General features: G+C 33.9%; 2 protein-coding genes across 3 annotated transcripts; one reads left to right on the plus strand and one right to left on the minus strand.

Annotated features, from left to right (window-relative positions):
* Positions 1-1,441: 1,441 nt before the first annotated feature.
* On the minus strand, positions 1,442-3,301 carry LOC129940688 (stAR-related lipid transfer protein 7, mitochondrial). The gene has a single exon (XM_056049103.1). The coding sequence runs from the start codon at positions 3,009-3,011 to the stop codon at positions 1,896-1,898; it is 1,116 nt and encodes a 371-aa protein (XP_055905078.1). The 5' UTR covers positions 3,012-3,301; the 3' UTR covers positions 1,442-1,895.
* Positions 3,302-6,666: 3,365 nt separating this feature from the next.
* Positions 6,667-14,460, plus strand: LOC129942159 (ovarian-specific serine/threonine-protein kinase Lok). Of its 2 annotated transcripts, none has more exons than XM_056050977.1 (5): positions 6,667-7,113; positions 7,248-7,405; positions 12,692-12,800; positions 12,897-13,569; positions 13,644-14,460. In XM_056050977.1, the coding sequence occupies exons 1-5, from the start codon at positions 6,918-6,920 to the stop codon at positions 13,951-13,953; spliced, it is 1,446 nt and encodes a 481-aa protein (XP_055906952.1). In that variant the 5' UTR covers positions 6,667-6,917; the 3' UTR covers positions 13,954-14,460. The 2 variants fall into 2 exon arrangements, with proteins under 2 accessions (XP_055906952.1, XP_055906953.1); XM_056050978.1 differs by having other exon boundaries at positions 6,669-7,059; positions 13,644-14,453.
* Positions 14,461-18,042: the final 3,582 nt, after the last annotated feature.

The following is an 18,042-nucleotide window of genomic DNA, read 5'->3' on the forward strand; positions in this document are numbered from 1 at the left end:
CTTTCTAAAAATCTTTTAATTCATCTCTAGGGGCCTTGAAACGCCGAGAAATGTCAACATTTTCAATTCGACAAATCGGGCCTATTACATTAAGTTCCAATGGGAAATTAAAAATAACCGTTTCATATCTATTAGCGCTTAGAACCCCTTGACAATTGAAGCGAGAAGAGATTCTGCCAAGTGTAATTTGTGTGTACCACACTATAGTTTCTCAACAACATATTTTTTTTATTTTTAGAACAATTAAATAGTTTTCTTTAAATTCAAGAACCATACATTTTTCTCCAGTTTTTAAGTTGTGTCGCCATAATTGTTTGACTTATTTTTGGTCAAAATTTTTAAAACGATCACGCAAAACATTAATATTTTTGAAATTTTCTTTTTGTATCAGCTCAAATCTACGAGTAAGCAGGCTCGTAATGATAGTAATAATAGTCTCCCGGAAATTGAGACCGAAAAAGCCAGAAAGCTCCTTACATTAGATTCTGTTTTATTTTCACACGAAAAAAGATTACGTTTTTCTGCCAAATTTTCTCATTTTGTGGTTTATTGCCTCTTATTTTTGTAACGTTCTTTGCTATATAACTTTGCTATGGCACCAATAACATAACATATATTTTTTTTTAAACTACAATACAATTTAATACAATTTTTAACATTTTCCATGGAATACGCCCAAAACCTTTTGAACTTTTGTAGTATAGCTCTTTACAAAACAGTTGGAATCTTGGAATGCTTTTTTATATTTACAGTCGGGAGTCGTCCAAATTAAATAGTCAGACCATGCTTTGCCTTGCTGGACAAACATGTTCTAAGAAAATCTAATAACTAAAATTTTCACTTTAAACCTTGAAATTTAAGGTTTACATTACGTTATTTTAATTTTGTCAGCCTTCTTTACAGAACATAAAAAGTAAATTTTTAAGCGGTGTCCAAAAATTCATTTTTATGTTAAGTTTTTGACATCCCCCCCTCTCATAAAAAGTCTGAACCCGCCCTTGCTTCTTCACCAATCATCTCTAGACAGAAATGTATTAGTATGCAGATACAAACCACACTAGATTTACATTTTCCATCATATTGACTTGATTGAAGAAATAAAAAAAAAAAAACATTCTCATCACAATTGCAAATAGCAGTCTCACAAACTCACACCTAAAGCAATAATGTTTTTAAAAGCTTTAGCTCAACCCGCTCTGGCTCTGGGTCTCGTTTTCGCATAAACAATTTACTAAATTTAGTACATCAAGCAAGCCAAATAAAAATTTAAAAAAATAAATGTGTTTGTCTATATTTGCTATTTACAAAACAAGGAATGACGAATCTAAATGACCCATTACAGCAACAAGACTAGCATTTTCTAGGTACATATAAATAAAAATGCATTAAATGCGCATCCAACCCAAAAATGTCCACACAAAAGCAAATCAAACCCAAACCATCATCATAAGAAAACAGGATATTTTAGTGTTTTATTTTATGTAATTCTCTTCTCTTCAAAATACTTTAACATTTTTGTTTTTTTCTCCAATTCAATTAAAAAACACGTGATAAAATCTTAAAAATCAAAAGATCGTTTATCAAAATTAATAATAAATGCTACTAATTCAATATTTAAAAAAATGTACACTTTTTGCAACTTCTTCGAATGCCATGCACTTAGCGTTAGTGCACTTCGTTAACAACCGCCAATTGGATTTAATAAAATATAGAACCTTACTCGAAAAAGAGAAAGAGAAGAAGGGGTAGAGAGATAGAGGTAAATTAGGGAAAATTGTATAACAATAGTTAGATTGGAATTAGCTTAAAGAGGGATGTGATAAAATATGAAAACAAGTCTCGTTTCAAAAAAAAAAAATAAGAAAAGAAACAGACCGGGAGAGGTGCACTTCTACCTACTTCCCAACCTGTATTGGCTCAATTTTCGGTACTCTAGGTCCACCACCACCGCCGCTGTCTAGTCGACTGCCTCGATCCTCGTCGTTTGTTCGGCACTCAGATGTTGACATCTTGAAGTGGCTGGAAATTTGTTTTGTCTTTGACTGGGAACGATTGCGGGCGTATTCCTTGGTTGCCTCGTAGAGTCTGTTGAGGAAGTCAGGCATCTGGCTTTGGGTGACCCAGGATTTCACTCGTGCGGGAATCGCCAACCCAGGGTCGTCGAAATATGTCAACACATAGTGAATTCCAGGTTCTTGGAAGGTCTTGTAGGGTTTTATGACCATGTAGCTCCAATATTCGTTAACGCGCACCTTCTGTGGGTCCTCAGGGTACTTGGGGTGCTTGGTGCTCTGGTTGTATATTAGAATTGCATTGTGTTCCTTGTCGGTTAGGATGCGTCGACAGTAAACGTAGTCCCTATTGGCGAAGAATCTGGGCCACTGCATCTCCCAGTATATCAGATGGCTGTTGGAGTTTGGCATCGTGTCGCACTCGATTACCTCCAGCTTGACAGCCGTTGAGTCCCATTGTTTGCGATATTCGATGTCGGTCTGGACGTTGAGGAAGTCATCGGCCGAGACGTCGTCGTAGTGAACGTAAATCTTGTAGGCGTACAGAGATGGCTTCTCCTCGCGCTTCCAGATTGTGTAGTTGTCCCTGGTCACATAGGGCTCCCATATGCGGTCGTCTGTGTTCGATGCACAATAACAGACCGTTCTCGACCACTGACTGCATACCTCGCACACAAGAGCTCTTTCGGCACGGTCGATGAAGTCCATGTCCGACTGACAGAGTTCGAACTTGTTGAGTTGGATCCGTTCGTTGTCCCAATCGAATGCCAGAGCCCCAACGGCACTCAACATAAGGCCCTGTATCGGAGGCTGGAATTGAGTGCGATAGCTTCGCAACAGCTCCTTGAATCCGGTCTCGCCCCATACCCGATGGTAGAAGGTCAACAGTTGCTGGGCACGCCGCGAACGCTGGGCAAAAATGTACTCACACTGATATGACCACTGACGGAGGGTAACATTGGAGCGATGTTTTAAATTGTGGAGCAGGCGATTGAGCATTTCTTGCGTAACACAGTTCGAGTGCTTCAATCACAAGCGGTCCAGAATTAAATTCTTTTACAATTTTCTTAATTCAATTGATTAGGGTGTTCTATATTTTTCTGCAGGTCGTTCTCTTTTCTTGTTCGAATGTCGTTTGATGTGATGTGTTGCTGTTGATGGAATTGTAGCTCACCCCCAAAGAAAAGAAATGTGTGCCTGTGCCGTGTGGGGTTATCAGCAGCACGGTTTAAATATTTGAGAATTGAATATTTTGTTCTATTTTGTGGTGGGGTGGAGACAAGGGTGACATTTGAAATGTCAGTGTCAAAATGTTTTTATATTTTGCCCCAACATTTGGAGCAGAGCAGGTTTCTCATGAATGGGGTATTAAGGTGAGTTGAAATGCAAAATGTCAATTTGTTGATAAGGAGTATGGTAAATATATATTTGGTCAGTTTAAGTTTAGACAGTCAGAATTCGGAGAATTGATTTTTCATAATTCAATTGAAAATGAAAATTCTCAGAAATCTTAGATATATAAACTGGGCAATTGAAAATAATAAAGGTGAACTATTAGGTGTGTTTAGTAACTATATAGCTCAACTTTTCTTTCGAAGCACGATTGTTATTGTATGTAGATATATGTGCATAATTATAGCAATTTTAAGGCGAGGTAAAATTGTTTACTATTTTAAATAAATTTTATAAATTTCACATCTACAAAAATGGTTCATTTTGACATTTCTGCCAGATTTGTATTCAATAAAGCCACACATGATTTATTTGGAAGTAATTCATATATATTAATTTGTTGGTTACACTTTTTGGCAGAAAGGCTTAATATAAGCATTTTTTAACTATTAAGGGAGGTGTATCTCCCTTCATTTAGGCGAGATGGGCAATTTTATAAAATTGTACTTAAAATCCAAACAAAATTTTACAAAATTTATACCTTATTTAAAAGCCAGAACTCCACACTTTATAATACATTATAACAAACTTATTTCAGTAAGTATTTTATAAATAACAAATTTATGAAAACAAGTTAAAATAAACTTTTTGAGGGTTATTTTTCTCTTGAAGTTGATTGCTCCAATTTTTTCTGGATCATAAGTTTCAATGAAATTGTCCCTCTCACCTTAATGAGGGGAGATAGACCCCCTCTCATTTATTAAGGGCCTCTACCGAAAACCACTAGTTTTTCTTGGTGCCAAAGTTATCGTACTCTTGCCAGGATTATTGGATAGTTGTTAGACGACAAGCCGAAATTGTTTTATCAGAAAGAACTACTTGGCTTGTTGAAATCCCACACACACTTTAGAGCTGAGTCTGGGACTGTTGGATTGGACTCGCTGTTTTTGACTTGCTAAAAATTTAAATGGATCGACAGAGCCAAACCGAGTCGCCTAAGTTCCTTCATTCGATTTTGACTCGGCTCACGTCCATTTGGCTCTTTGAATTGGTCATGTTTCGCCAGCTTTATGTGGAAAACACATTTTAGTTGTATTATATAGGTGTATTATAACTTTTTCTTAACATGAATCTGCATTTGATTTCTGCAAAAAAATGGATGCTAAATATAAAATTCATATCTTCGAGATAGACAGAAAAGGCCAAAATGCAGAAGATATTAACGTCTGCATTATAGGAAATTTAAGAAATGAAGAAGCAAAGATTATAGTGAAGCCGCATATGTTCAACTTTGTTAAAGCATCTACGTCTACGTCTATATTAGTGTTGCCACAATGTTACAAGCGTAGCAAAAAAGATTCACATTTCTTCTTTATTTTTGAATTTTGGTACCAAAGCAGTATTCCCGATCTGATGCAGGAGGTTTAATTTCCTTGTAAAAATGCATAAGTGCAAAGCTTTCAACAATAAAATATACGGAGTTAAATTATGCGAAAGTTTCCAACCTTAGCTCTTACTTAAAATCTTTCACAATAAAAAAATACAAATGTGTTAAACTTGTAATTGCACTTTTGACAGATCACCAAATGTTTCATTAAAAGTCCTTAGAAGCAAAAAGAAGAACGAAAGTTATTATAAACAAAAAAGTATTCATAATCCAAAGTTTGTATTTATCTTTGTATTCCCAAACTGGACTGGAAAGAAAGCCTTGTTGAAAAGTGGAATGAAATTAAATTATCATGATTCTCAGATCTTTTTAATATTTAGACTTTTGACACCAAAGAAGGTCGTCTATTTAATTGTGAGGTTCATGCAACTGATTTCAACATTTTTTGAAATATTTTTACAACTTTTAATGAGTTTTACTCAATAAAGAATTAAATTAACCTTTTTAAATATCATTTGAAGACGATGGAAAAATTCTGTGGACATAATTATAGCCACTTCTTTTTTAAAGCAATATTTTTTGGCTGTCTGAAAATAGTTTCCAATGTTTATTATTATTGTAGGAAATAAAAAAAAGAGTTATACCACTTGAGATTATGCATAAACCTCAAGGGTTTCGACATTTATCTGCCCATCTGATCTTTGCAGATTCATGTAAATCCACTTTTTTAAAGCACGTTTTGTAAAAATAACAAAGAATGTTTGTTTTTTAAATCCAAAAAGACAAGAGTTCTACACACATCATTCTGGTTTGTTTCGTTTATGAAGAATATAATAGAAAATTAGTTTTATCAATTTAAATAATAAATTAGGTGGCGCAACAGTCCGTGGAGAACTAGGACCTAGTGACTTACAACTCTCAACCATTCCTGTGTGCGAGTAATGTTGTCAGATATGGAAGGGACCTACAGTTTGTATGCCGATTCCGAACGGCTACTTTGAGAAAGCACTTTTCATGACAAGAGTTACTCTTGGAGAATTTGTCAATTCCTCGCAAGAGGCAGTACCCGTGAAAAGACTTTAGCATAGGCAGGGATCAAACCCAATACCTCTGGCATGACAGTCCAACGCACTAACCATCATGCCACGGGTACTACTTTATCAATTTCCTTTTTATTAAATTCATTTTTTTTTACTTTTTCTGGCTTTGAGCTTCAGCGTGTTTTGAAAAAGTTGAAGTTTAATAACTTTAGAGTGTTTTTATTTATTGACTCCTAAATTTGATTGGATTTTCCAAAATTGTTGAGAAATAATCGCTTGCAAAGAATGTAACAACAAGCGTAAGGATGATGGTTCCTTAGATCAAAACACTGATCCCCAAACCAAACAAAAATATATCGTATGGAACGTCTTTTCTCTGTTGTCCAAAATTGTTTTTATATTTAATAAATTGATAATTTTTTCTATTAGCAACAAAAAAGACACTAGCCTTCCACATTGTAATCCATCCTTTGCTATGACTTCCAACTTAAACTTACAATTCCTATCTCATTTCTGCCCTTTAACGTGATAAGTGAGAATATGATAAAACTATGAAAACTATAAAAGTTGCCTTAAAAGTGATCAATCTGAACATCACCTAATACATGATATTTCTTGCAGCAAATAAAAATCTAATCCATATCAAGTTCTCTGAAAATATTAAATCCCAAAATACTGCCCCCTATAATTTGAAGCATTAAACTTATTCCATATAACAACCCTGATCATTTTATTTATATGAAACTCACCTCGTAGCAGAACAAAAACAAAAAATTTAAAAAACCGCCATCCTACAAAAGTGACAGCTGAAAAAAACAATAAACTCAACTCATACTAACAAAAACTCAACGGAAAACGGGAACGGGAGCAATTCTAGTGAAGTGTGAATCTAATCTGCTGAAGTAGTCAAAGCTCGGAGGATAATCCTGTATTCTAAAGCCTACTGTTAACGCGTTTTGTCTATAATCAGTCATCCTCGTTCATCTTCAATGTCGAATCCCATTCAAAAATAATTTTAACAGATTCAAAAAATTCCTGAAAACAAATCATTCCAATAAAAACAACTAGACGAACGCTGATAAGAAAATGGCCCGTGAAAACTGCCCCGATACCCAGGGAGCCACCCAAAGTCAAGCTTCAAATTTATGGACTCAACTCGAGTCCCAACCCATCGAAAATGTAGTTTGGGGCAGGCTGTATGGGAAAAATATCAAAGTTAAAACTTTGGGTACGAGAGTTAAACATAAAATCCTTATAACAAATTCGTCCCCCCCTTACGTTGGTAAAATTGGTGTTTTTGTCTTCCTTTTGATTTTATGTACCTTGAGTTTATGTTCTTGAATTTTGTTTGTTGTAAAAATATAAAGAAAAAGGAACCACTTTTGATTGTTTCTTTTCTTTTTGGTCTTATTGCAGATTTGTGTCATGAAAAATTTGCAGCTGGTCGTGGTGAAGGTAACGATTTGGTGCTAACACTCAAAGAACTACCTGAGAAAATGCTGTGTCGCATATCAAAAGTTCATTTCCAAATTAGACGCGAGAATTGTGATCTCTCGAAGCCAGTTTATATTCAGGTAAGTGAATCTATTGTCTTAAGTTTTCTTCTTATTTCTTTCTATTTGTTGTTGTTTTTCAAATTTGAATTCAAAACAAAATAAACACCACCATGTGACTGGAATTCAAATTTCTTTTCCTTTTGAAATAAGATCCTTATCCCATTGGATAAATGTTCAATGGCCTTAAGATAGGGCAAGGGACAGAGAAGAGGCAGATGGTTTTGAGGGAACAAAATATGATGATAGGAGGGATTAGTTGTTCCTCATTTAAATGATTTATTGTGGATGGATTATAATGCGTAATATGAACCCAAATCAATTCAGGTAGCCTCGGATACATTAATACAAACTTCGATATGAATTTGAGTTCTTTGTTTATTTTTTAGAATAAAGTTACAATTTTTTGTAGGTAGAGATAAATTAAACATAATGAGAAGATAAATAAACATTTTGAAAGAAGATAAAAGTCAACGAATCGGTAACTTCAGACTTGTTGATTTTTGCGTTTTGTTGTGTCGAAAGGAATTAGATTTTAGATAACGTTTTCAATTCGAAATTTAACCCTTTGAATGGATGTATTTTCGTTCGTATTGGGATAGGAAAAAAACCTTTTTTGTTTTTTAGGTGTCCAGCTTATGAAACCATACAATAAGCTAGAGATTTCTGCCTCCTGCATTAATTTGCACAGCAATTTTCAAAATAATAGAAATATTATCTGCTTTTGAGCTTAACCGTGTTTTTTTTCAAATTTGTAAAGCTAACACGTCAATATGTTTATAGAGAGATCTACAATTGTCTTCGTCAAAAATACACTTTAAAAAATCTCATACAATGGTGTTGTTTGGTTATGTTAGTTAATTTTTTTTAGTAGGATTGTTAATCTGCGGTTGATATCTTTAAATTTACAGGTTTATCCATTTTGCGGTTTCAAAAGTAACCGTAAATAAACATAAAAAATTTGTTTTCATGATACTTTTTTATTATAAAGTTAAAACGTGGACAATATGTGTGAAACAATACATCATTTAAATGACCACCACGCGAATTTTTGCAAGCATCAATTCTTTTGAGGTAATTTTTGATACATATTCGGCGGTATCTCAGCCATAACTTGACAAATGTTGGTTTTTAAGTGCCCAAGAGTTAAAGGATTATCTGCACAGACACAGTATTTCTCTAAGTGTCTTTGTGGCCAGTTGATATCTCCACTACTGAAATTATGCGGCCAGAAAATGTCTCTTGCAATAAAGCCATATTCGCTCGGGTTGTGTGGCATGTGGCACCATCTTGTTATAACCACATATTCTTCAAGTCGTATTATTCAATTGGAGGCAAACAAAAGTCTGATAGAATATGAACATAGGGCTCCGAATTGACGGTGACAATCGTTCTTTCGACGTTTTCGAAGAATTAGTTCCAATAACACCTCCCTCCGGGCCAAAGAGCGCACCAAACAGTGACTTTTCTACTCTCCTCTCTTAATTCAATTACCTCAAATACGACAATTTTGTTTATTTACTTACCCACAGAGTCACTGAAGAAAATTTTGTTTCGAAAAATCGCCCCTCAAGAACCTATTCGACGTATCTACGATTTGTGAATGGTCAGCAGGCTTCAGTTCTTGTGTGAGTTGCACTTAATATGGATGTAGGTGTTGATCCAAATGCAAAAAATGCCATGAATGTAAATGTAAGATAGTCCTAATTCCAGAGGACGACGAGGAATCGACACATTCGGGTCTTCGGCAACACTTTAACTTACAACAGCGATATTTTCAGTGGTACGACCGAAACAATGCACATGCCTTACAATATCTGTAACCTATCCAGTCTTTTCAATTGTTTTAACAACTTAATTTGGCAGATGTCGAATTCTAGCCCTATACCGCCAAATGGATAACCCGTTACATTAAGTATAGCAAAATACGGCACTGAAAAACACATTTAAGTCATTTAAGCACTGCAAAATTGATATTTAGCCTTGAGAGAGATCGCGAAAGTAGACCTAAGTTTTTTGAGAATGTTACTTAAGCCGGCGGGTTTGTGGTTACAAAGAATTACTCCGAGTAATGGTGGGGCTAGTGAGTATGACTGTTAAAAGTTCTTGGGTTCAAACCATTTCTGTATAACCTAAAGCTTTTTTTATGGGTATTGTTTATCGAAGAGCAATTCTTGTCATGATAAGTGCTTTCCCAAATAACCATTAAGATTCAGCATAAAAACTGTAGGTCCCTTCCATCCCATGATTCTAACAAAGGAATGGTTGAGAGTTGTAAGTCACTAGGCCCTAGTTCTCAATGAAATGTTGAGCCACCTCATTTATTTTTCATGTGGCGGGGTGTGACAAGTTCCAAAATTGTATACCCTACAGAGAATTTACAAAGAAGAATATCCTCTGCAGCCAATTGTGAGTTAAGAATGCCCTAATAAATTTGTATATTTTTTACAATCTTGGGCTAGGTTAACGGAACAATACATAAGGAACTGTGTCAATTTTAATTACATTAAAAATCGAAGAAGATGAAACAAACACCACCATCATCCGGAAAATTTGAAATCGGTTGTCTACACTTTTTCTTCCTTTTTGTTCCTGAACTATAGGTTAGGTTAGGTTATAGTGGCTGTCCAAGACTGAACGGACACACTTAGGCCAGTTTAATGGCCCATTGTGATACCACATGAATCTTGAGGCTTCCTCCTAAGCTCAATGGAACCAGTTAGAGTCCCTTACGAAACGTGAGAGGCTGATTATACCGATATGATTTAGATCGTTTAGATCGTTAAAGAAGAATTCTCCTAGGTAATTCTTGCGTTTTCGAGCTAGAGCAGGGCATGTGCAGAGAAGACGAAGAACCGTTTCTTCCTCTTCCTCGTCCATACAGCTTCTGCAAAAGTCATTTCAGAATACGCCTAGTCTCGTGGCGTGCTTTCCTATTAGACAGTGTCCGGTTATGACACCTATTATCCAGCTTATATGCGATCTGCTTAGAGAGAGCAAGCACCTTGAACGTTTTAAATCCAGTGTTGGCCAGATGTTTTTTGTGGCTTGAACTATAGATTAAAAGAATGTGGAAACCAACTTTGACGAGGGAAATGAAAGATGTTGTTTAAAAGCGTTCTTACCATATTTCTTAAGTGTAATTGATAAAGTAGGAAAAGCCTTATAAAGATATAGATGTTAACCAACTAAAAAAGTGATCAACTACCCCCAATCACTAAACAATAAACTCCTTATGCAGAATCCAAAAATATATCCAGCTGCAGGTCATGGTTGGTATGTAGGATAAACTCGGAGAAGAATTGCTATACACTTAGAAGAACACATAAAGCGATGTAGGAAAAAAGAGGAAAATCTTAACATACATATACTAGACCAGATCCAGATGACCACCACTGGATTCACTTTGATCAAGTGACCGTTCTAGCTAACGAACCGCTTTACATGTACAGTTTCAATATTTCGCGAACTAAGGATCACATTTACAACATTTCATTTTCGATCTAAACAGAACCTTATACGCTATAACCTGCGTAGCCATGTAAGTTTCCCAGTGACCACGGTCAATGTGATCTGAAATCATACCTTTAAAGTTTTAAAAACCTGTCGAAAGACCAACCTTAATATGAAAACCTAAAGCTTTTTTTAGTAAAAAAAAGCTCTGCAACTGTGATATCATAGTGCGAAAGGGAGCTAAATGCAATTTTATTTTTATTTAAATAAGATTGAAAAATGTTTGTTTCACTCAGAGTTCTCATAAAATTTGGAAAAGACATCATAATACTTAAAGGTTACATCTTTTGGATGTGTACAATTTTTGTTATAAAAGGAATAATTAAGAAAAAGTGATATAGAATATCACCTTAAAAATGTACCCTTATATGGCCGCTAGTTTTTGGAAACAGCACGACAAGTAATACTTGTCATGAAAAAGAGCTTTCTCAAATTAGCCTTTCGGATTAGGCTCCCAGGAATGGTTGAGAGTTGTAAGCCATTAGTTTCTCCACGGATTGTTGCGCCAACCAATTTATTTTGTATTTATTTAAATTACAAGCAGAGTAAGTCACAGACAATACCTCGGCCTGAAGGACAATGCTTTGATCGCGGATTTTAAAGGAGTTAGGGAGATCAATTGTTTCCAAAAAGATACCTCCTCCTACCATCTGTTTTCAAGATGTCGGTATATAAAAATATAGTCGACTTATTTAAGTCTACCAGGCAAATTAGTTGTTAAGGATTTGTTAAATTAACCACGGTGTCATGTAGTGTGTGCTCACATTGTTCCCTAAGTATATCTGTAAAATTCGTGCATCTCCTATTTGGCTAGTTTCCCAGCAACTGGTTTGACCAAGCCATAAGGCGATGGTTTGCAGTGTTTCTTGTGCATATAAGAAGTCAAGTGGTAAGAAATTGAGTATTGTTTCTAATCCTGCAGTTGGGGTCGTTTTAAATGCGAAAAAAGGCGACCAGAACTTCGTCAATGACATCAGAAATTAAGTAGGGTGGTATCCTGAACATATGAAATTGTTTACTTTAGGTGTAGTTTTAAGGTTCTTTAAGAGATTTAGTTTAGGATTATCTTAGGAATTTAGTTTAGGGTATTATTTGAATGTATTATTATTGTTGGCACCAAACTTTATTTTCTCTACGATGAATAAATATTTGTTAAAGCCGGATGGTAAACCCCGGAAGGCTCAAGCTAAGCAACCACATGATGATAAAATTCGTTATCATTTCTTGTCACATAGGTCTCTAATCCTTATGGGACATTTTAACCGATTGCATTATATCTAGGAATATAAGACCCACCTAAAGCCAGAAACTGGCTTATAGAAAAACATTCAAAGATGGCCATTTCTTTTGTAAATTTCCTCTGTGGAGTTATTTCTTAAATTGTCAAGATTCAAATAACAAAACTGATTTAAGTTCTCAAAGCGACGAAATTGCTCTATAATTGTTTAAATTGAAAGTTTTTCTTAAAACTCTAAAGATTTTGTTCGTATTCGTCTAATACTTAAAACATTCTTCTTAACAAAATTCAAGATTATTTTTTCAAGATTTACTGATACAGAATTCAGAGATTTTTTAATATCTTAAATATAAGGAATTGTTTTTAGTATCTAGAAAAAGATTCAGGTTACAAATTCAGACGATTTAAAGGTTTCCTTGGCCAAACGAATCAGAGTAAAAGTGCATATACCTCTTTGACTAGATCTTTTTCTCATCACTCCCAGGACATTCTGTGACAAAATAAGACTTCATTTGACTTGTAAAGAAAATTAACAAATTTACTAATAAAATCTACAGGACTTTTCTCGTAACGGTACATTTGTTAATGGTGAACTTATTGGAACAAATAAATGTCGAATCCTACAAAATGATGACATCATTGCTTTATCACATCCAAATTGTCAAGGTAAGTTATAACACCAGTGATTTTATTGTGATTAATCAGTTTTTCAATTAATCTCGTTCTTGTTTGTGTTTTTTTTTGTTTGTTTCTCTTTTGAAGCTTTTGTTTTTAAAGATTCCAACCTTAACGAAGGTCAAGATCTTCCCAAAGAAATCACATCGTCTTACTATGTTAGTAAGAAATTAGGTTTTGGTGCTTGTGGAATTGTAAGACTTGTGTACGATCGTCGTACATGCATTAAATATGCTATGAAGCATGTTATGAAAAATATGCTGGCTGAAAGTACCAAAGTAAATAATCTAAACGATCCCGAAAGGGTTATGAATGAAGCTAAAATTATGAAAGCTTTGGCACATCCTTGTGTTATAAAAATGCATGATATTGTTGACAAACCCGATTCAGTGTATATGGTGTTGGAGTTTATGAAAGGCGGTGATCTACTCAAGCGAATAACGACAAAGAAACGTCTCAATGATCATATTTCGAAACTTTTCTTTTATCAAATGTGCCACGCAGTAAAGTATTTGCATGACAAAGGCATTACACATCGTGATCTCAAACCGGACAATGTGTTGCTAGAGTCCGCAGACGAAGAAACCCTCTTGAAGGTTTCTGACTTTGGTCTCAGCAAGTTCGTACAAAAGAACTCTGTTATGAGGACTTTATGCGGTACTCCACAGTATGTTGCTCCGGAAGTTTTACTTACCCAGGGACGTGGTGCTTATACAAAAAAAGTTGATATCTGGAGTTTGGGTGTTGTGCTGTTCACATGGTTTGTAGGGTTTTCTTTTTCATTTTTTTTACTTTTTCAGATTTGTATCAAGACTTTTTTTATATACTTTTTAGCTTAAGTGGAACACTGCCATTTCATGATGATTATGGTTCACCAGCAATTGATCAAATTAAAAAGGGAAAATTCAAATTTTCTCATCCTGCTTGGAAGACGGTCTCCCAACGTGCCAAATCTCTCATCACAGACATGCTCACAGTTGATCCCAATACGCGGCCTTCTATTGATTATGTTTTAGGCCATAGTTGGCTGCGCGATCAAATCGTTATCTCAAAGGCAAAGGCTCTCATGAAGATTGATCCCTTGGGTGATGTTTCGGATGATGAAAACTTCCTGGAACCACCACAAAAACGCGCTAAGCGATAAATCTATCTACTTACATATGTATATTGAGTATTTTCTTATTCTATTTTTATTTTTAATTCGTAACTCGTAGACTTAAGAAGCATCCGATTTTGTACAAAAAGAAAAACATTGATAACCCTTTGTTGTTACTGTTTTATATTTTTTAACTAAAATAAATTTAACAGTAAGCAAAGGGTAATTTAAAGTAATCGTATTTGAGTGCCATTAATTAAAAAACTAAAGCAGAAATAAACTTTTTATATTCTGCTGCCTTAAACAAACACACAAATATACAAAATTTTTATATAAAATAATATAATAATGTATGTATATCTAAAATGAATGTGATTTTTTTTATGTAAATTCATAGGTAATGTAATCTCTATTTTTGCTCTTTTTTGTTATTTGTATTTTGATGGCCATTGAGGTATTTAAGAAGTTGAAAACAAATCTTTAAACAAAATAAATATCTTGTTAATGCATATTGCATTGTTTCTTAATAGAAAAACATGATTTTGTGTTGGTAAATTCAACTTTTCTTATTTTTATAATAATAATAATAAAAACAAAAAGACATTTTTTTGATAATTTGGATGAGTTTTATTTCTTTCTTTTTGATTGCGTAAAATTGTGCAGGTCCAATCGATTTTTGTTGTTGTATGTTTTATTAAGTTATTATTTGTTTTCTAAGATTCAATGGGTTTTTATTTTAATAGAATTGAAATATGATCCAAGTTGTATCTAAATTTTATTTCATAATCAGAAGTTGTTAACGAAAATTTAAATACCGTGTTCGGAAGGTAAAATTGTTTTAATTTTTGTCCAGAATATAATGATGCGGTTCTACTTATTTGACGGTGCTCTTTTAGGAACTCAACATTTTTTTTTTCTAAAAATGTTCATATAATAAATAATTGATAGCCAAATAAGACAAGTTCAAGAAAAATTAATTCCAAATTTCTAAAAAAAAATTTATTTTTTTAACGGATAGCATAAATGTTTTATTTATATCTATTAATTTGATGTTTTTTTATATTGTGCGCGTAATCAAGGGGATGTGAATACCTTTATGATGATTAAACACAGTGCCAGCAAATTAGAGAGGACAGGATTAGGAAGGAGATGTGTAATGAATTCGAGAGTAATTGAAATGGAAACTGAAGATAAATACTTAAAGCCATCTGGAAACGCAGAAATAAATACAATATTTAAATCTTCTGATCGCTTGCTTTTTCCAAGAAATGTGGTCGGTATAAGTGAACCACCTAAACGAAAACCAGCCAATTCCTCCACATGGTAATAAAAAATAATATTGGTAGCATCGAATTAATATCAAACTGTGCTGCAAGCAAATTGGCTTTATAAATCCAGCTTATAAAAGAAGTGTCATTGGAAACGAGCGTAGGAACTGACGATGACGTAGTGTTGCGCACATTTTTTACAATTGACCAGACATTTTTAATACCTTTGGGATGCTGTAGTATTCTTGCCGTAATTTCTGGTCAGACAAAAATTTAATACGTCGAATATGTCCGTTACAAGTTTTTCTAGCAGTTTGAAATTATTCCGGTTTTCCTCAGTAGGGTTGGCTTTAGCTTAGGCTAGTTTTGAATATAAAGAATTTCCAGAGGGAATTTTTAAAATACTATAGGGTTAAGGTAAGGAAGGGTACCACTCAAAGCGAAGGATTTTCGGAATGGTTAGTCGCCATAAGTCACTGGTAAGAAGAAGAAGGTGGCGGCCTATTCCTGGATCATCAACTTAAACAACAACGCCAGAAAATGTTTCTTAAGTTCGATATGAAACTGTTCGAAATCTACATACGTGAATATATTTGCTACAAAAAAGTAATACAATTGAATTTACCTTTCGGCAACCTTCTATCGAATACTTTAAGGAACATGTTCGTATGATGGTTTCATAAACCGACAACATTTTTGCTTTTGACTTGACCCTCTCCTGTAGTTTTTCTGTTTGCATTTTATATTTTTTCTGACATTTTGTTTCGAATATATTGGTCCTTGTCAATCATATTTGTATTAAAAACATCATTTTTATGGGGCACTACAATTGTGTAAACATTTATGTATATAACTTTTTACTTGCGACTTGTAGGAACTATGTTGCAAGTATTTCGAATACAAGATTTGTATCAAACATGAGTTTACGATGGTAGGAAGTCGGGACAAGTGAGTCCCGCTATTCCGTCCGGTCTGGTTTGTCTGTCTTTTCACGTTCCTACAGCCCAAACCATTGGGTCGATTAAGTTAAAACCTGGAAGTAAAGTTTTTGAGCAGATTCGCGTTAGGCGTTTTTTTTAAGATCAAAACTAACAGTGGCCCCTATACAATTTTTTTGGTCAAAAAACGATAATTCGATTTTTCTCAAAAACAAACCTATCGATGTTTTTTTAATTTTCTCTAAAATTTATATTTTTTACTTGGCATAAAAACATAATTTTGTATCGCCCAGGAAAAGTACCGCTCATAGAACCGTTATTTTGTTTTTTAATTTTCTCAGCAGCTTATGAACTGATTTCAATAAGTTCTTATATTGCATTAACAATATTTGATTACCAAAAGTGCAATTTTGTATTGTTTGGATTTTCAAAAATATATTGAATTTTTTTTTCAAAATTCTATATCTAAAAATGGGCCAACATTTTTTTACGAAATTCAAATATTTACAATCACTAAACAACTGCATACCAAAAATATTTTTAGAACAAAATTAAAAATTGCATATATAAAAAAAAGCTCTGAAAAATCAAGGGTTTTTTTGATTTATAAAATGCATTTAAATTTTTGAAGAAAACTTATTTTTCAGCTAAAATTTTGAATCTTAAAATAGTTTTTTTTTTATTATTTTAACTGTGCATGAGCCTGAAAGAGCGCATTATTTTCACAAAATTGTAATTACATTCCTATCTTTTATCCAAATTAATGCATTTGGTACATATTTATGTATTTTTATAACAATAACTATTGTAAATACCAACGATGGCCATCCGTGTAGCGCCATAGTATCGGATTAACGAATAAGGTTGTTTCACACATATTTTATTTGCCTTCGCATTCATAAAAGAATAAGTACTTAGTACAAGTTTAAGAAACGGGCCAGAAAAAGTATGTGTATTTTCTATTTGAATCACTTTTTCAATGTATGTATACGTTTATATATATGTATTATACCTGTATAGGTGTTACGTAAAACCTCTACAACTATTGCTTAAGTGTATCTTCATAACTAAAATCCACAACGCATAAGAGCCTGACTCTAAACAACACATGAATAGCAATTTCTTGTTCTTGTTCGTATACTTATTTCTTCTAAAATTTAACGAAAAAAATAAACTGAACTTAATATCTCCATGTTTGCGCTGAAAACTTGTGTTAAAGAAGGAATGTAATTGGATTGTAATAGGTATAAATAACATTGATTAGTTATCATCATATACATGTCTCTGCATAAAGCTGAGCACGCCATTCTTTATCCGTTGTATCGCTTTACAATTTAAACATACATGTTCTTCCTCTTTCTTATCTTCAGATAATTTATTTTCCATCCTGATTCTTCCAATATGAAACTGAAATAAAGCTATCCAAAGGAAAAAGCTTTGAACGAACTAGTTGAATACACAAACAATTGTTTTCGTTGAGTATGCTTACAAGTATTTTTTTTTCCGGGATGAGTTGTGTCTTGGGATGAATCACGCGGTTTTTTTGACTAGTCAAATGGCATTTATATCTTTGAAGACAAAATAATTTACAAGGTATATTTTTAAATCTTATATACAGTCCCTGGCTATATTATTAGACCACTTTAGATTTTTTGCAAAATCTTCTGCATTTATGGGTAGTGATCCCACATGTGAGTTACTCTTTCAATAAGTGACCGCATCTTTAGCTACTTCCCTCTTTATCAGCTCCAACACGTTTTCAATGAGTTCATATCAGGGCTGTTTCCCGGCCGGTCCAACAGAGGGATGTTTTCTTCCCTCAAATAAGTTTTTATGGACCGGGCTGTGTGGCATGGATCTCCATCTTGCATAAAAATGTAACCATGCATCCATTCTTGAACGTTAAAAATATTGCGAATAATCTAATAACT

This window comes from Eupeodes corollae, chromosome 1 (assembly GCF_945859685.1).
Source record: "Eupeodes corollae chromosome 1, idEupCoro1.1, whole genome shotgun sequence".
Classification (NCBI taxonomy): Eukaryota; Metazoa; Arthropoda; class Insecta; order Diptera; family Syrphidae; genus Eupeodes; species Eupeodes corollae.